Source organism: Lepisma saccharinum, chromosome 28 (genome assembly GCF_977018435.1).
Source record: "Lepisma saccharinum chromosome 28, izLepSacc3.1, whole genome shotgun sequence".
In the NCBI taxonomy this organism is placed as follows: Eukaryota; Metazoa; Arthropoda; class Insecta; order Zygentoma; family Lepismatidae; genus Lepisma; species Lepisma saccharinum.
This window is the reverse complement of record NC_139256.1, coordinates 2693736-2712077: the sequence shown is the minus strand read 5'-3', so window position 1 is coordinate 2712077 and position 18342 is coordinate 2693736. Positions and strand designations below refer to the sequence as shown.

General features: G+C 35.6%; 1 protein-coding gene across 1 annotated transcript in view; it reads right to left on the bottom strand.

Moving 5' to 3' along the window:
• Positions 1-232: 232 nt before the first annotated feature.
• The window catches only part of DAAM (disheveled-associated activator of morphogenesis-like protein), a 460107-nt gene continuing 441997 nt past the window's right edge, over positions 233-18342 (bottom strand). Inside the window, exons 18-20 of the mRNA XM_083114201.1 lie at positions 12859-13051; positions 7825-7995; positions 233-1710 (exon numbers count right to left, since the gene is read on the bottom strand). Coding sequence (XP_082970327.1) covers positions 1417-1710; positions 7825-7995; positions 12859-13051 — 658 coding nt within the window. The 3' untranslated portion in view covers positions 233-1416. The remainder of the gene's footprint in view (positions 1711-7824; positions 7996-12858; positions 13052-18342) is intronic.

Below are 18342 nucleotides of genomic sequence, written 5' to 3'. Positions count from 1 at the left end.
TTTCTACAAATAGACTGTAATTTAGTGCAAAAAATTCTGCCATTTTTTTATTTCTAAAATGAATTACCCTGGTTAGCAAATGGCTAAATATTCAGTTCCATTTTTCAAGTTACAATCCATTTCAGCCATCTGGTTGCATTAATTAAGAATGTCAATGAACCATCCATATCCTTCAAGGAATATGTGCAATTTTTTTATCGGATTGGCAGAATATTAGTTATTGGCGTTGGTAAATTTTATATCTTAACTTTACTAGTATTGGCAAAATTTCATGTTAGTCCATCATTACAAAATTCATTTGAAACATTTACATTAGATTTTCTAAAGAATATTTGAGGTTTGAACAGATTACATAATTTATTAGCAGTGGATAATTTCAAACAACATACAGTTCTAAATGACATTACACAGGGACATTTAATATTTCTCTGCAAACAAAGTAGTTGATTTACATGCACTTCAGTTTTGTTACCAAACATAAAAATAAGGAGATAATATGTAAGTGGCACACTGTTTGAATACTCTTGTATATAAATACAATTTGGACATCAGAGAATATTATATGTACAAATTTGCATAATCCCTTATCCTGCGGAACTGCACTAATCTTCCTAACATTTTAACGTCCTTTGCTATAAATGCAACAAAAAAAAAAAGTGTGAAAGGAAGAGACATAAAATATTTACACAAAATTTAAAATGGGTTTACATGTTGTAGCAACGGTTGATTTAACAACAGCAAAACACCACCACTAACATACAATATTTTACAACAATATATTCACATATTACATTCATATTTTTTTAATATTTATGTACACTATTTATATGCATATATAAAAAAATAACAATTATACACAGTGAGAAATAATACAACAGGAAACAAGAAGAAAAGGAACACAGAGACCACAATTTCAACCTAACATACTCGCGTACAGAAAGGTGCAGGGCATTATACATGAATATAGTAACTTAGGATTATGCAATATCTAACATAACAAAAATACTACATTTTTAATTCTTTGCATATTGTACTCTTTCGCTGATGAAATGTTATTTATATCACATGTAAATTAATGGGTGAAAAAATGGCATGTTAATGACTCTAATACGATAATCAGTCTTTTACACCAAAATCAAAATGCACTAACATCCATACTAATGCAGTTTGTGTATGGTACTTACTGCTTACGTGACAAAGTCTGTTTCTCTTGTTGGTTGACAATCATTTCATAGATTTTGTTTCGCAAATTGATACACGAAAAAGAAAATGCTTTGGATTATGCTAACGTAATGTAAGTAAACACATTGTCGTCCGATGCTCCTCGTCTCACCGTGCACCACATTTACTTGAACGTACAATTATGATAAATTACGAGGATTCTCACGTAACGTACAAGAACTTCCGAAGATCCTTTTAACCAATTCTGCCTCCACTCAACACCCTCTCCCTCGTTTCCTCCCTGTTGAGGCTGTTGACTCTCGGTGGAGAGTTTCCGTTCGTGATTCTTTTCCTGCTGCGTTTGAACTTAGCCATGTCTTCTCCGAACACATCTCCCGTTCTCAGAGCAGAAATCAAATCGTCGAACTCCCCTTTGGCGTCTCCGCTTGTCAGGCCGTTGCTTAAGCCGTTTTTCAGTCCAAGGCTGTTCCCCACTTTGGCAAGGATGCCCTCCCGGCTGTGCTTTCTCTCCATCGTTCTCTTCTTCAACTGGAAAGCAAACAGGAGAAGTATCAGATGATGATCAAAGCATGGTCAGGAGAGAGCCCAGGATTTTTGAAACCATGAGAGGGTTACGAATAGTTTTTTTAGTAGTTAGCCCCAGGGTGCGAAATCATTGAAGACTGGTGAAGAGGTAAAAATATCTTAATCTCCACACACAGGCGCACCAGATATATACATACATAATTTGAATTTGAATCTTATTTTCTTCCATTGACCCTTGATTAAAAGGGCATGGAAAACGTCAAGATACATAATGAAATAATAATTAGTTTAGTACATCATAACAAAAAAGAAGAAACATTGTGTAGTACATTACATCACTACACCAAAGTAAAAATTGAAAAATACACTTCATTACACTACAATAAAAATAAAAAAACACATTATCATTGTTGCATGATTGAAATAAGAATACAATTAAAATACATATTGTTTAGTACATTGGCCTTGTATTGTCTTGTTCCATGAATTCTCTGATACTATATAGAGAGCTCTCTCTGTCAAATATTTTTTTATTGTTTGCATTTGTTTATTTTTTGGAGATCATCAGTTTTATGTCATGAGGCAGCTGGTTGTAGAATATTTTCCCGGCATTCATTGGTGATTGTTTTGAGATATTGAGTCTGTGTTGGTTCTGGTAATAATTATCTTTCCCCCTTGTATTGTGGTTGTGTAATTGGTTAGTTTTAGTCATGCTTCCAGTATTTAGAACAAACGTTATAGCCTTATAGATGTATAGGGAGTATATTGTCATTATTTGTTTCTCCCTGAATAATTAACACACGACATACATATCTATAATGTTATTAAATATAAAATAAATTACTAAATTTTTATAAATACACTTTTATAAAATACATATAAAGGAATTAATTTGTTACTTTTACATATATCAGATATTTATAAAGTAGCAAACAAATTTCTTTACTAACTGATTATGCATCTCAAATTACAAAAATGTAGTTGAAAGAGTTTTATTATGTAATAGTTGAAATTAAATAGTTTTTTGTTTTCTTTTAATATAAAGCAATTAGATTTCTTACTTATATTTGTCTTGCATTCTACTCTTACTCTTTTTGTGCATACATCGATATTTGTGTAGATCTGTTAATGGTCTCTTGAAAGAGATAGTGTGTGCTTTTGAGATATTATCCTTAGTAAAATATATTTGAAGTCAAAACTAATTGCTTATCTTTTGTTGTTACAAAAAAAAAACTCCTCCCCCTGGAATTTGGGGGGGGGGGGTTTGAGGCCAAGATTGTTGGTGTTGCCCAGAATTTCGCACCCTGGTCACCCCTCATTTTGCTATCTTTTCCTGCCTTTGATGATTTCTTCTTAAACATATTAGGAAGGGTTATGATCTCCACCAACCCCACCCCCTTAGAAACCCCACTGAGCATGGCTGCATATGAAGGGTTTAATGAGTCCAATCCCTCCCCATTGGTTAAATAAACATTTTGCCTTCATTTTATACATGAATACATACTGCAATGTTGAAAGAGGCCTGAAAATTGTTATGTATGGTTTAGTAAATGGCCACAGATATATACACATATATGGTGGACACACATTTATATATATAAAAATCCTATTTAAATAAAGAAATCAAGAGAAATTATTTCTATCCACCATGATCTGAACAGAATATGTTGATGCCACTGTAACTAATCTTTTCCCTGAATTGTTTCTGTTTCTCATTTTAATACCTCATTACAAAAATTTGAAATGCTCATTTTGCAAAACAATATATATATATATATATATATATATATATATAAATGAGCATTTTAAATTTTCGTAATGAGGTATAAAAATGAGAAACAGAAACAATTCAGGGAAAAGATTAGTTACAGTGACATCAACATATTCTGTTCAGATCATGGTGGATAGAAATAATTTCTCTTGATTTCTTTATTTAAATAGGATTTTTAAATTTAAATCCTGTAAGGTTTTTGGCACCATACATATACATATACAAGAAACATATATAGATATGTGTTTATTATAGAAAGGCTTTTTGTACTAAAGGGCCTTGTAAAATATTTGAACAGTTTGATTAAAACAAATAAAAATATACTTTTCTGATACTGTATCTACTATGAACATATTGTTGAATGTGTTATTGAAACTGATAATAATTTCAGTAACTTTTCTTCCAGTGAAAATAAAACATTCTGGATGTACTCTATAATTGTAACTTTATAGTCTTTGCAGCTGAATTTTGGTTACAGTTTAATGATAATGACACTATTTATGGTTCAACATGATTAGTATTTTGTATATTTTTCTACACAAATTATAAAAGTTATTGAATTTTAAATCAAGAGAAATCTTGTGTTTACATTTCTTTTCATATGAGCTTCACAATATCAGTACATATATTTTATTTCCTTTATTTTCCTATCTTAGAGCCTAGTAAACACCATTAAATAATTATGAGATTAATGTAGTTTCACCAAAAGTGATTCTGATATCTACAAAATCCTTATGTACATTATTCTATAAATTATTTATTTAAAGTGATTTAAATCAGTGTATCTTTTTTTTTAAAAAAAAATCACCTGATTTAAATCGTAATTTAAATTAATCAACCTTGGTTCAGATGTTGCACAAGGAAATTTTTTTAGTCCTGGCTGTGATGACAATGATAGTAGCTTAGGGTGACCATAATATTTTGACCCAAAAACGACACACCTTAACACTTTCCGGTGTGACTGTTTTCAGGCGTCTCTTACCTGTGGACGGACGTTTTAGGACATTTTTTTAAAAAATACAGAAAATACACTATTAATGGTATCACAATGTATTATATATCAAATGAAAGCTTAGATTCTGATCTAATAGATAATTCAATTCGATGTTACAATTTTATAATTTACGCATTGCAATATTTATTGAAAAATTACGTATTTTTTGTATTTTTGATAAATCAGCATAAACACGCACTGTGCACGTTATAAAAAAACAATGAAATAACGGTAAGCCTTTACCCAACTAACATAAGATGCACTCTGGTGGCAAAAAATAGAACTATCTCCAAGCATCTGCAACAATAACCACATAAGGTTCGGGCAGCTAAATTTAAACGCAACGGAAATACGGCGATCATATCCTAGCTGATTGCTGACCAGAACGGGTGGGGTGTTTTACTCTGCTTGCATCACGTCCGATTCCCGACCGGAAAGTGTTAAAGAGGTCAATTTACACCCTTCCCCCTTTCTGAAAAATTGTTTAGGCCTAATTACAAAATTATTATTGTTGTTATAACGTTATTATTTATTAAAATATGGATCACATAAATGATAAACAATGAATGAGATATGATCTCCTGTTGAAAAGGGAATCTCTGTGTGACATTGTGTTTCTGGGTTACTTCTGATCAACTTTTGGTGTTAGTCCTACGTTGCATTTGAGAAATGCCAGAAGTAATTATTGGAACCAATCTTCTTGAGAACAACTTTATTCTTCACCAACCGTCCACATATCTGACACATAACACACAATTTGTCATTTGAGTTTGTGTCAAGATGAAGGAATTTAAATTCTTGTTGCAGGTACGTATTGAAACTAAAATATGCTTCTTGGCCATGCAAATTCGTTGCTCTACAAATAATGGAACACATACCACCCGTGACGTGAGCTAACTTATACAGTAAACTTCTGTCTGCTCGAACGTTCTCAACGACATTTTTTATGATTTGCGTGGAGTGCTTGAAACGCAGTCCAGCCATTTTGCCAGTGTTACAATGACGCTAGTTTAAAAATTCAATCAATATTTCTATTTTCAAATTTGAAATTGGATTTCAAGCTAACTCCTGGACTTTTATAAAATGGGACAAGTAGTGTTTTTTTTTTTTTTAATAGTATCGATGGGATGACCAAGACATGCCTTTGAAACAGGACTGTTCTGGTCAAAAAGGGACGTATGGTCACCCTATGATAGCTTGAAGGCTGTTCAAGCTATGAAGGCTGGACTTTTGGAGAGCAAAGTATGCTGACGTGCATTCTTAAAGGACAGTTTGTGCATTCTTGCGAGATGCTGAAATGGTATTCACAAATGCTTCCACATAAAGTGCACAATCTTAGGTGTATTTATTACGACTGAGTCAATACAGATATCGGCTGAAATTTTTCCACCAAAATCATCCAATACGATTGTTTTAAGTGGCTAGAAGCACAGCCAAGAGCAACAGTTGTTCACCTTTACTTGTGACAGGTTGGAAGGCCAGCACAAGTTCTGCATGTGGATTTTCCAAGAAATGCTGGACAAACCCCCAACCTCCTAGGAAGCAGAGGATTGACAAGATCAAAGGCATGGGTAGAGGGAAAGCTGCATCCAAACTTCTTGATGGCATGTAACTACCTGATAAAAGCTGTGTGGAAATTTGTTCAGATGGATGAAGGTTGTGAATGTTCAATCGGGGAGGGAGGGTTGTGGAATCAATTTCTTTCCTTCTGTGCAAGTCTTTCATGTGATGGTATTGGCTGATGCTGCAGTGACTTGTTTTTATTTCAAATGATGGAGAATAAGGAAGAGCAGGGCATAAAGAGAGCCGGCCAAATGAGTGTTATTTTAATAACTGTTGCTATTCTCCTTCTCCTATCAACTCAAACACAAAGAATGAAAGGTGTTTACATGAAACTGAAAAAAAAAGAGTGTCACATTCCACCGATTTTTAGGTGAACTACAACACTTTAAAAAAATCTTGCAACATTTCAAAAACTTCTCATCCTCCAAGTCTAGAGAGAAGTGACATAAAAAAAATGCAAATGTCACAAGATATTTTAAAGTGTTATAATGCTACATGATAATAACTTGGGAGTTATTTAATATCATTAAAGGAATGTGATATGATGAGTAGAGACTGGATTTTAAAGGGATGTCCTTTTCTATTTTTCAACACAGATCATGGAATAAATAACAATAGTGTTGAAAATTATCTTCCACCAACAAGATCAGATGGTTTTGAAATCCCTTTCTCAGCCCACATTAACTTGTTTCCCTTTCTGGCCCCTTTATTGACTAGTTTTTCAGCCTACATTCCATTTCCCCCCCTTTTAAAATACATCCTCCTTGGCCCCTTTATTGACAAGACATCAAATATTTTGTACGAATTTTTTTTCCTAAACAAAACATTTAACAATTGTCTATTTGGTGCAGTTTAGAGGAAAGAAAGAACAAGCACTTTCTACCTTACCTTCCCTCCATGAGTGTTGGGAGTACGTTGCAGCGATTGTTGAAACAATACGATCTTGACTTAAACAGCAACAAACGCATTGTACGTGGCATGCCTGTTGGGTTGAAAGTGTACTTATCTGCTAGATTTAGACTTTTATTATTAAGTTTTTGAGAATAGTTTCAACTTAACTGTGTGACAGTAACGACAGTATTGAGTGTCAGTGAAATGGCGAAGCCAGGTACACAAGTGGCAGCAAGCAATGGAATGCGGTAAGCTGTTTAATGCTAGGAAGGTTTAATCGAAACGGATGGTAAGAAAAAGGACTATAGTTTATTTTTGCACTCCACTAAAAACATTATTTTAAATGAAAGCAGCATATATACCATTTCATATACACAAAATTTAATGTATCCCTTTCTATATGAAATGTGCTTTAATTTAAAATAGTATTTTTAGTGGAGTAGGAAAACTAGTCCTCCTTTTGCCTTTTTTTGTCAATAATTTTCCCTTTTTTGGTCCTTTTTAGAGGACATTTTTTCCCTTTAAAATCTGGTCTCTAGTTATGAGTTAGTATGACTTGGTAACCTAGCATTTACCCTACTTGACACAAGTCTAAGATGTACATGTTTGGAGTGCATGCTGTCTTTTTAAGAACTGAATTGTATGTTTGGAACACTTATGTGGTGCCAAGATTTACTGTACCTATGGCACCTGGCATGGGATCTGATGTGCTGACCGTCACCCAATAAAAAGCCGCAGGCCCTGGTCCTTCAAGGGCTGTTGCGCCATGGAGTTTACTGTAGTTTTTATGACACCTGGCACATTGCACATGCTTTAGCTCCAAGTTGCTTTCTGTGGAAGAATAACATTCTGAAAAAAGAAAGTTATTTCACTGTGCAAATGACGGAAGTCACCTTACCTCCGCTTCTTGCTTTGCTCTCCTTTCTTCTTCATCTTTTCGCTTCCTCATGTTATCATTGTCGAGTCTTGCTTCGTTGAACGCAGAGAGGAAAGCATCAAAAATTGCAAAGAACTCATCTGGCTGGATGGACGTGTTGTCTTCTCCAAACAGCTTCACGGCTCGATCAAACTGAAAGTGAAACCAAAAGGTATGAATACAACATGGACACAGAAAAACATTTTATATCTAATAACTAGAGCCACATTTACGGTGAATAAAAAATGAAAATTTCAGGATCAAAATCGGCATTAAAAAAATGGCATTTCAGTGTTAAAATGGTGAACAAAAACAAATTTGATTTAAAAACTACACTTGTTGCATAAAATAAACATTTTCCTTCTAATAGCACGGCGTGTAGTTATCAGAGTATTAAATATATTCCTGTATAAAGGGGTACATTTTAGCTTCTCAAATATTTACATCAGAATTAATCAATTTTTCAAGATTTGCATAACTCTCAGGATAATTCAGACTTCAGAAAGTGTCACATTCAGTGAATGAACTCTAAACTTAGTGTTTAAGAGTTTGTTATGCATTTTGCAGTTCATTTTGCACCATTTCGTGACAAAATGAACCTTTCAATGTGCTATTTCACATTTTGTGTTTTCGGCACAAATGAAATATGCAGTCACACTAATAACAAAGATAAACCTGAAGTCAACTTAATGCAAAGATAGGCTAATCAGGACTGGAAGTGTTTCCACTTGATATCAAATCGAGGAAACCTGAATTACAAGGCAACAGCATTAGCCATGATACTATATGGTTAAAGCTGCTTGCGTCTGTATTCAGCTAAGGTCTATCAAACCGAGTTCTGTTGGAGAGTTATCGAACACTAATCCTGATGGATACAGAATTGTACTGTGGTAAAATGGAAGCAGATATTTCAGTGAAAAGGGTGGATTGACTTTGATCTCTTTTCTTCTATTGCTGGAACATTTCAATAGCATGCACAGGTATCTATAATACAGGGTAGGGTAGAAAAACCTGATTATTTATTAAATAATATAATAATCAATAAAAAAGAGTTAGTCTTTATTCATGTGCTAGCCATACAGCCATATGTCTGCCATTGTTATTGAAAAAAATAAAATTATGAATTACACCTACATTAAGTGCGGAAAATAACATCTTGCAAATGGGGTTCATTAATGGTCCACACACTGCTGGATTTTGAATTTAAAATTTTGGGTGCGTCAGCACTTAGGTTATTTTGCACCCGTCACTTTATACGGGGTCCAGCCCCTTACCAGAACTAAAATGTAACTAATAACATAACTGTAACCTTGGAAGACTAAAATATTCTGAGTTAGGTTAACAGAACTAAAATAAACATCACTGTAATGTCGTGCCGTAACTAAAATATTAAAATATTCTGACTTCAGTTAAAAGCTGAGGCTGTAAAGAGGCACTCAGCACACATAAGGACAAGACACAGGACAACACACACAAAATTATACTGGCCATAGTGCCAGTCACCAGAGCCTCGTTCGTCTGCACACTGCAGTCAAGGGTGTACTATGTGGAAGGTCACCCCTTACACCCCACACACTGCTGGAGTCAGTTGCTGAAACTTCTCTTTTCTGGGGAAGAAAAAACCTGCAGATTGTTTGGTTATTGCATTGCGCGTGTGGTGGGGATTTCACTCCTCACTAGCTGTCATTTCAGTCTGCATGGAGCCGTGCACAGTCACAGTGAATGAAGAACAGTACACTTTGATGCTGCAGAACTTTGCAGAAGATGCATAAACCCAAAGTGTTACAGGGGATATTTCCAGGATGTTTAATTTTCATACGTGGAGACATCACGTGACATCTGATCTTTCGTCATGTGACTTTTTCATACAGGGCTATTTAAAATCTAAAGCATATGCCGAAAAACTACGTTCTCTACCCGAACTAAAGGCAGCGATTCAACACGAGGTAGCTGCCATGCCGAGAAACATGCTGGAAAATGTGATTAGAAGTTTCAGCGATAGAAGACTCCAGCGGTGTGTGAACCAAAATGGGTGTTATTTTCCACACTTAATGTTGGTAAAAAGGTAAAGTGTTCCCCTGTGCATAGCACCACGCCATGAAGGCGTATAGGGGGTGTGGGGGTAACGCCCCACACTTTCTTGATCCGGTCGTGAGTGGGGGTGATGTGATCAGCATCACGCCCCTGACCGCCTTTACCCCCCAGGGTTTCCCCCAGGTACCCATGTTATTCGACGCTGGGTGGGCGCCGGTGTAAATCATAATTTTCTTTTTTCAATAATAATGGCATACATATCAGGTTTTTCTCCTCCACCCTGTATTGTATCTAGCAACAATTTTGTCAAATTATTTTTGGAAATATTTAATTTATTTAGCATTTTGCATAAATATCTTTCCCCTACTGTACTTTCTGTATTCCAGTATTGTGTGTGAGTCAGTGCTTTCCCCTTACACATCTTTTATTCTCTGATAAACTTAGCATATTTGGAAAACTGTCTTTTGCCTTTTACTGGAAGCTACATTATTTTAGCAGTACATCAATTATATTATAAGGCGTAACATTTAAAAAAATTCTCTTTGCATCTTCAGATGGAAGAAAAAACACTTGTATGTTATCACTTGCAATCAACTGTACATTTTCAGGTGAAGAAGTATTTAAATGCATAGTGAATACTAACAAATATCTTTAGTTGCTATGGTATTTATAGTTAATTGTTGTGCTGTAGAACATCAGTGTTTTGGATCATTACTATGGAAGCAAAATAGATAATTTTGCAACAAATTATATAAGCAAGGAATGAAATAAGCCTGTAAGGAGTAATGAAATGAAACATCTCCTTCAATGTTAATGTGAACATGGATGCAATCTCAACAATTCATCTTGAAGAGGTAAGCTATGTTTCCACACTTATTGGGGATTGTTACTGAGAATAATGGTCAAACCATCAATTCTAAAAGTTGCACACACAGTTATATTCCTTATTTTAGAACTTTATAACACTTCAACCTGCCAATGTTCAAACCAAGCAGATGGGAGTCCTTGGTCACAGGTTAAAATACATGTTGGTGAGTTTAAGAAAAATGTAATATTGTGAAAAATTGAAAGAACAGATCTCAATTTCAGGCAAAGATCCCACATCACTTCCAAGAAATTCTTGTCTATTGGCTTGAAACACTGAAGTGGAAAAATACAACCAAACAAGTTTCCATTGAATTAAGACACATCTAATTTTCTCCAGTTTTGTAACGAGATAAATCATACTGAGAATTTAAGTATTTTCATGCATAACTGGGCCTCATATTTTGGATCCTACTGTCGAAATAACACAATATATCACTATAGAAATACTAAATACACAAAGTTACACATGAGCAACAAATTTTGTCACTTTCTTTCAGTTCTCAAAACAGAAAAATTTTATTGAGAATTTTGGTATCTTCACACACAGAGCTAAGCCCTTAAAATGCATATAATCTGTTATTCCCACAATGCGATCCCAAATTTCATTCTTATTTTCCACTGAATGAAGAAAATTCTTATTTCTCCCAGTTATGTAACGAGATAAAACTTATTGAGAATCCCAGTATTCTCATGCATGAAAAGTATACCATTAACAATTTGGGAGAATTTTAGTTGATAGTTTTGAATACTTTGTTTAGAATATATTTTATGTGTCACCATTCTTAGTTTTTCTACAAACAGAAGAAAGTCGAGCTATTATGCTGTTGAACTTAAATAACTAATACTGTATAACTAGCCTAAAAGTGGCCCACTTGAAAATTTTAACTTAAGTATTAACAATAGATAGGTTGCTACGACACACATTCACCCATTCATCACCATGGAGACACATATCCACTTCTTCATGCATTCATACAGACACATGTCCACCAATTCATTCACCAATCCATAATGAAACACTTAAACCCTTTCATCCATTCAAATAGAGTTATACAGCCTTACTTAATTCCATACTCCATACACACACTCACCTATTGAAACACACAACCACCCATAGAGAGACTTATAGCCACACATTCACTCACATATCCACACATACTCACATAACATCCATTTATACATCTATACAGATATATATAAATCTGTTGATGCATTCATACATAAACCTGTTATACAGGGTGATTCAAGAGTCCCAGAACACCCTTTTTCCCTCTGAAATGGATGCGGTAATGGGAGATCCAACTTCACATGGGTATATTGGGGTAAGGGGCCTATGTGCTGCTCCCTGGTGATCGAAATCGTTACAATCGATGTGAAACAACCTTCTGTATACAGACACACATCCACATGTTAATTCATCCAACTATACAGACACACATCCATATGTTCATTCAATCAATCAAACACACACATCCACATGTTCATTCATCTGTAACTATATACACTCACTCACATCCCATGTTCGTTCAATCATGCACACACACACACACACACACACACATCCGCATGTTCATTCATCCAACTATACACACACACATCCACGTGTTCATTCATCCAACTATACACACACACATCCACGTGTTCATTCATCCAACTATACAGACACACATCCACATGTTCATTCAATCAAACACACACATCCACATGTTCATTCATCTGTAACTATATACACTCACATCCACATGTTCGTTCAATCATGCACACACATCCACATGTTCATTCATTCATCCATCCATGCATACACACTAACACACATCCACATGTTCATTCATCCATCCACACACACACACACATCCATCCATATACACACCACATCCACATTCCATACAGACTCGCAACCACCTATTCATCCATCCACACTGATGTGTGTGTTTATATATATATACACACACACACATGCACCGATTCATCCATTTTTATAGGCACTGACTCACTCACCCATGCATACATATTTACACAAACTTACACACCCACACACATGCACCTCCATATATTCAAAACTGCATAAATCTATCACACACACACAATTACCTTTCCTAAAAATTCATAACTTACCCTGGTTTTCATATCCTGGAAGAGATCCTCCAGTTCTGAGAATCGGCAGGTGGCTGAGGAAAGGAATTCCTTCATGACTGGGAGGTAGCGGTCCCCTAAGGTGACAGGCTGGGAGCGATGGTATTCTATTTCACGCTCCACCTCCTTCAGCCCATTCCTCAACTGACCCATGTCTTTCTCCAATTCACCCATGCTGTTTTTGCAAGACAGAAGTTACACATTAACATCCAAAGGACCAAGAAAAATGTGACAGAATATACATGTGTCATTTGACCATTCCATCAACTCCTCAATACAGGGTGTTGTTATTAATTTGTTTCCGTTTCTTATCTAGTAGATTTCTGTATGTACGGTAGCACAGAACTATTGCTGCTCTACATATATTTTCAACTTTCGATTAGTGCCTGTATACCTTAAGAATAGTAAGTCTTTGAGGTCCACGTGCAGTCACTTATGAGCCACTGCAAATGCCTTTCCACCCATCTGCCTGCAAACTGAGGCCATTGTCGAACTTCCTCCTCGATTAGTAAACTTGCTGGTGTGATAAGCATGCATTGAGATATTGAATTTTCATTTGTCGAGATATTTCTGTAAGTTTTAGGCTGACAGACGGCAAGAAACCACTCCTCTTCACTGGTGCAAGTGTGTAGAGGAGGCGCCATCTTTAAAACAACAAAAATGGCGTTTTGAAGCTCACTTCATTAGTGTTGCAGCGTTGAGGTCCTTTTGTAAATAACAGTTGATACCTTATGTAAATTTGAGCTGCATACAGTCTACCCTACAATTCTGATTGGACTTCTAAGGTTTTCATTTGACTCTTGTAATTATTGTAATATTTGTGATACAAATGATTCTTGAATAGGGTGGAGCATACCAAACAATTTCTCCTGGAATGCTAAGGGGAGTATTTTCCATTTGTAGAGGCAGCTACATATATATTTCAGACACCATTGTCATGGTTATGATATATGATATGATTTATTTGCATCCAAGGACTACAATTTTGTACAAGTAGGTAGATCTGTAGTATAGGACATGTCAAATAGAAATACACGATAAAGTTTGGTATTTTTAACATAAGATACACACATATGCATTGGTGTATCATACACTTGCATATAAAGATATTATACTTGACAATTTCAGTTTGATGTGCAACAGCAAGCTCTGCATGTATGATACCTAACCATACCTTTTAACATTTATTCTGATTACACATACACAAGACCTTGAGTCCTTCACACTCTGTCCAATAGATATGTCTGTATGCATTCAAATGATGAGTGTTGTCTCACTATATTCTTGTATGATGTAAAATGAATGTTTAATTAGCATGGTTTTGATTTTATTTTTAGACCTTTCCACTTTTGGTTCGTGTCTTACCTCTCTGGGCAACTTGTTATACAGGTCAACTGTTGAGTTTTTAGGTCCCTTCTTGTAGAGAGTAAGAATTTTATCTTTATTTCTAGTGTTCAGGCTATGGATATCTTCATTGGTTTCAAAAATACTAATATTTTGTTTGATGTATACCAGACATTCATAGATATACAAACAGGGTAATGTCAGCAAGCGGAAGTTACAGAAGAGATTCCAGCATGAATATTTCCCATTGGCTCCGGTACCCTTTTCTACACCCTCGATTTTTCGCACATTTCAAATATTCTCGTTACAAAAATTAGTTCTTCATAATAAACGATGTTTCTAAATAGCTCGGAAAGAATTTTTTTTAGATCTACGTGCTACGAAACTTACGTTTTTTATGAAATTAAAATTCCTTGTGTAACGTCAAAAAGGTTTTTCAGAACTTTATGATGGCGAATGATGCATTCATGTCACAGGCGCAAGTCTGATTTTTTCTTTTTCTTCTTATGATTGACTTGTGCAATAGGAACATTTGCGATTGCGATATGTTATTTGTGTGATATATTGGCAGATTGGACATTTCAGACATTCGATTTCATTTATGCGACTTCAGAAATTGGAAATAATATTTTTTTTTTGGCAACTGCATGCCGTAAAGGGGAGGGTTGTTTTTTCTAAACGACTTGTGGGATGGGATAATTTGCGACTTCTAATTTTTATGATGGGAAGAGAGTGGAGGTTGGTATTCTGTGGAAAAGGACAACAGGGACTTTCAACGTAGGAGTTACTTCATTTTTGGACTTACAAATTGAACTTTGACCCACAATTTAATACCTGGCCTTGGTAAAAAGAGGTAAGTTACCTTCTTAGGTTTAATTTTAGCCTTCATTTTTTGTATCTTCATGTGTCAATGCGGAAAACAGTGAGAAATAGTGTTGTGGGCAGGTGACTTCAGCCAATTTCTAACATGCCTTTAAGAGGAAGTGATGCCTCTCGTCCGAGCGCGACCGTCTCCCCCTCCCTTTCCAAGAAAGACGAGTTTTCCCCGTTTATTTTAAAAGAAGTAATCAATTCCACTCCTTCTCCGTAACTATTGGACTTACGACCTTCATATTTTTATGGGACACTTTTCAAAGGTTTATTTCATAATCTATTCACTCAAATTCTCTGTAGCACTAATGATTTCATACTTGATTTTAATTATATTGAGTTTGGCAACAGCGTACAATTGCCTCGCTAAATGGTCGACTTCTCACTTTCCGAGTCCGTTTTCTTCCTCATTTTCAGCGAGGGTAAACAAAACAGGTTTCGAGAATCGAGGGGACCGAGCGGGCAGTGGTTTCTAGTGTTTCGCCCGATGGGAGGGATTGAGAGAGAGAGGGGAGGGGGGGTGAACTGCATCCTCCAGAATAAATAGCCTCGGCCTTTTACCATAGCCACGGGCAGGGGCAGCGTGACAAAATTCGCAGCAGCTTCTATTCTCCACTTGCTTGTGACCATAGGAGCACAGAGCAGATGGTATGGTTACTCTATCCCAGTGGTTCTCAACCTTTTCGAGACCGCGGCCTAGTATCTTTTTCTTTTATAGGATGATGCCCAGTCCCAACAAATTTATTCGTAAATACCTTTCAACTTTTTTATAGTTCATACTAACAATTGGAAAGCATGGTATAATCATCAAAACTGACAAATATAAATTTAAATTAGTTACCAATCACTGGACCAATGGAATATTATAGCATATAAGTTCCTCAGGCCATCATCATTAAATTAATTTCTGTTCATTATTATTGACAAACCCCTTTCTGATCAAAAATATATAATATTATTCCGTATAAAATTGATTATTGTATTATTAAATTGATTGATTTTAATTAAAACTGCCGGCCCCTGTGGCGGAGTGCTTAGCACGACAGGGGTCCTGGGCTCGAATTCCGGCCTGGGCATGGATGTTTGTGACTGTCCATTCATTCCTCATCTCCATCCTCGCAAATTAGACAAAAGTGGCACAAAAAGCGAAGTAAAAGAAAGCAAATCAAATCAATAATTTTAATTAAAATTGTACTCACGATAGAAGCCGTCATTAGAAATATATGCTTATTTCTGTGCTTATGTCAGAAATTAGTTTTTAGATTATATTTAGTTCAGTCTTCACAGAATTGCTTCCACATAAAACACATCCACTGTAAAATGAGATTTTAAAAGCCTAAATTGCGTACAATTTATACGAATCCATGTTTGAAAGACAAATTGAACGACACCCAGACAGCGCAAATTTGTAATTTATATTTTCAACAGATAGTTTCTAATTTCTATGATCAGCGATCAATATATGTCGTGGGATATACACTAATGAAATCTGTCCGGAAATCTTACTAATTCAAACATTAATAGAATTTTCAAGAAAACGTGTACATTACCCAGGACGTGTTCGAACCTGGAATCTTTGGCTGTGAGATTTTGAGTCGATAACTCAAATCATTTGGCTACTGAAGTTGTCCATTAAATGTAGAAAATATAGGTACGTGTATCAGTTTGTACTTAATCACTCTGGATAAATTCTAAGACTGTACCATAATGGAGGCTTTTCCTCCCAGTTTCATATTTTTATTCCTCCATCTCGTCTTTCTTAATCTAATGATGTAAAGAGCAATATATTTAAGTTTATTACACTTATATTCACCTCACCGCTAGATCGACTTTGATGGGAAAAAGTTTCAAGATAAAGTAAATTGAAAGAAAGCATATGAGGTCTTTATGGAAAACACAGTCCTATAATTCACATAAACTGACTGTATTTTTATTATTTTCGTTGCTTTTATAACTCTTAGTTTAATCGCGACGATGAGGATGATGAAGCAATGGAATAGATGATGGGACAATCACACATCCATTGTTTACCTAGGATTCGAATTCAAAGTAACAACCGTTTTGAGACGCATATCTAGGTCAGAATCTTGATGTACCCAAACCAACACCCAGAAATATTGTTTTCGTTTTCAAATAATGTGTAAAACAAATATGCAGAAATAGTTAGTCCAGTCGAAGTCATAATATGACCCAGAAAATAGCTTTTTGTATCAAAACTGTGTCTAATTGATTACCGGATAAAGTATTTTCTTATCCTCAAGTCAAACACAAACCTATAGACGATATCCAGCCCATGTTTCCAGCATACATTGATGCCATCCTTCGTGCCAGGGAGGTTAGCGTAGGACACCACAGTTCTTTTTTTCCCCCCAACATTGCGGATATTTCATGTTTTCGTCTTCAGGGGCATGCACTTATCCATGAGGAGGAAAGGGGGGAGGGAGCTAGGGATCCTCGCCAGAAAATGTTCGACTTACAGTAGATAAAATTAGATTTTTGGCTAAGATTTTGTATCATTTAGCTCCATTGTCGAAATTAAACCAAAATGTAAGAAATCTACGTAAAACAGTCGAAATAGAAATGAATTAGATGTTTACAAGTTCTTCATGTAATCATGTGATGAGATATTGCGATATTTTTTTCTTTTGTCACATAATTACCATTCAAATTAGTGTTCTCAGGTTATCGGGTCGGTAACACTGGTTGAAGAACACTCGTAAAATAATGAATATGATTATACGGGAACGACATTAAAATATAAACAGGGAACTGGTAGTGGATATGACAGGAAACCAAAGACAATTTTATGAACTACAAAAAAAAATCGCCATTGGGGCGATGTCTCTCAACGTTTGGCGAGTTACAGGATGTTGGAACTGTAGTACAAATAGTTCGATTAGTTACTTACACACTAGAAGAAGAGCCATTCAGAGTTACTATTTCTATACCATGTGGTAACTGTCATAGAGAAGAAATGATATCTACTGTCGCACAATGGAATAGCAAGGAAATGGGGTAGGGGGGGTTTCAACAATTTGGTAGGGAACAAGGAACGGAGGGGGTTAGGGGTTTTTGACATGGTTCAGGAATGAGAGAAGAAAGAAATAAAAGCGAATAAAGCGGAGTGAACTGTGTGCCCATTTTCCACCGAGGAGTGAAAGACGAATAGTTGTTTGCAGCTTGACAAGCTAGAGTTCTTGTCTACTCTTACGGCGGGTGCTCTACATGCTGGCAAGGGAAGTGGGGAGCGGG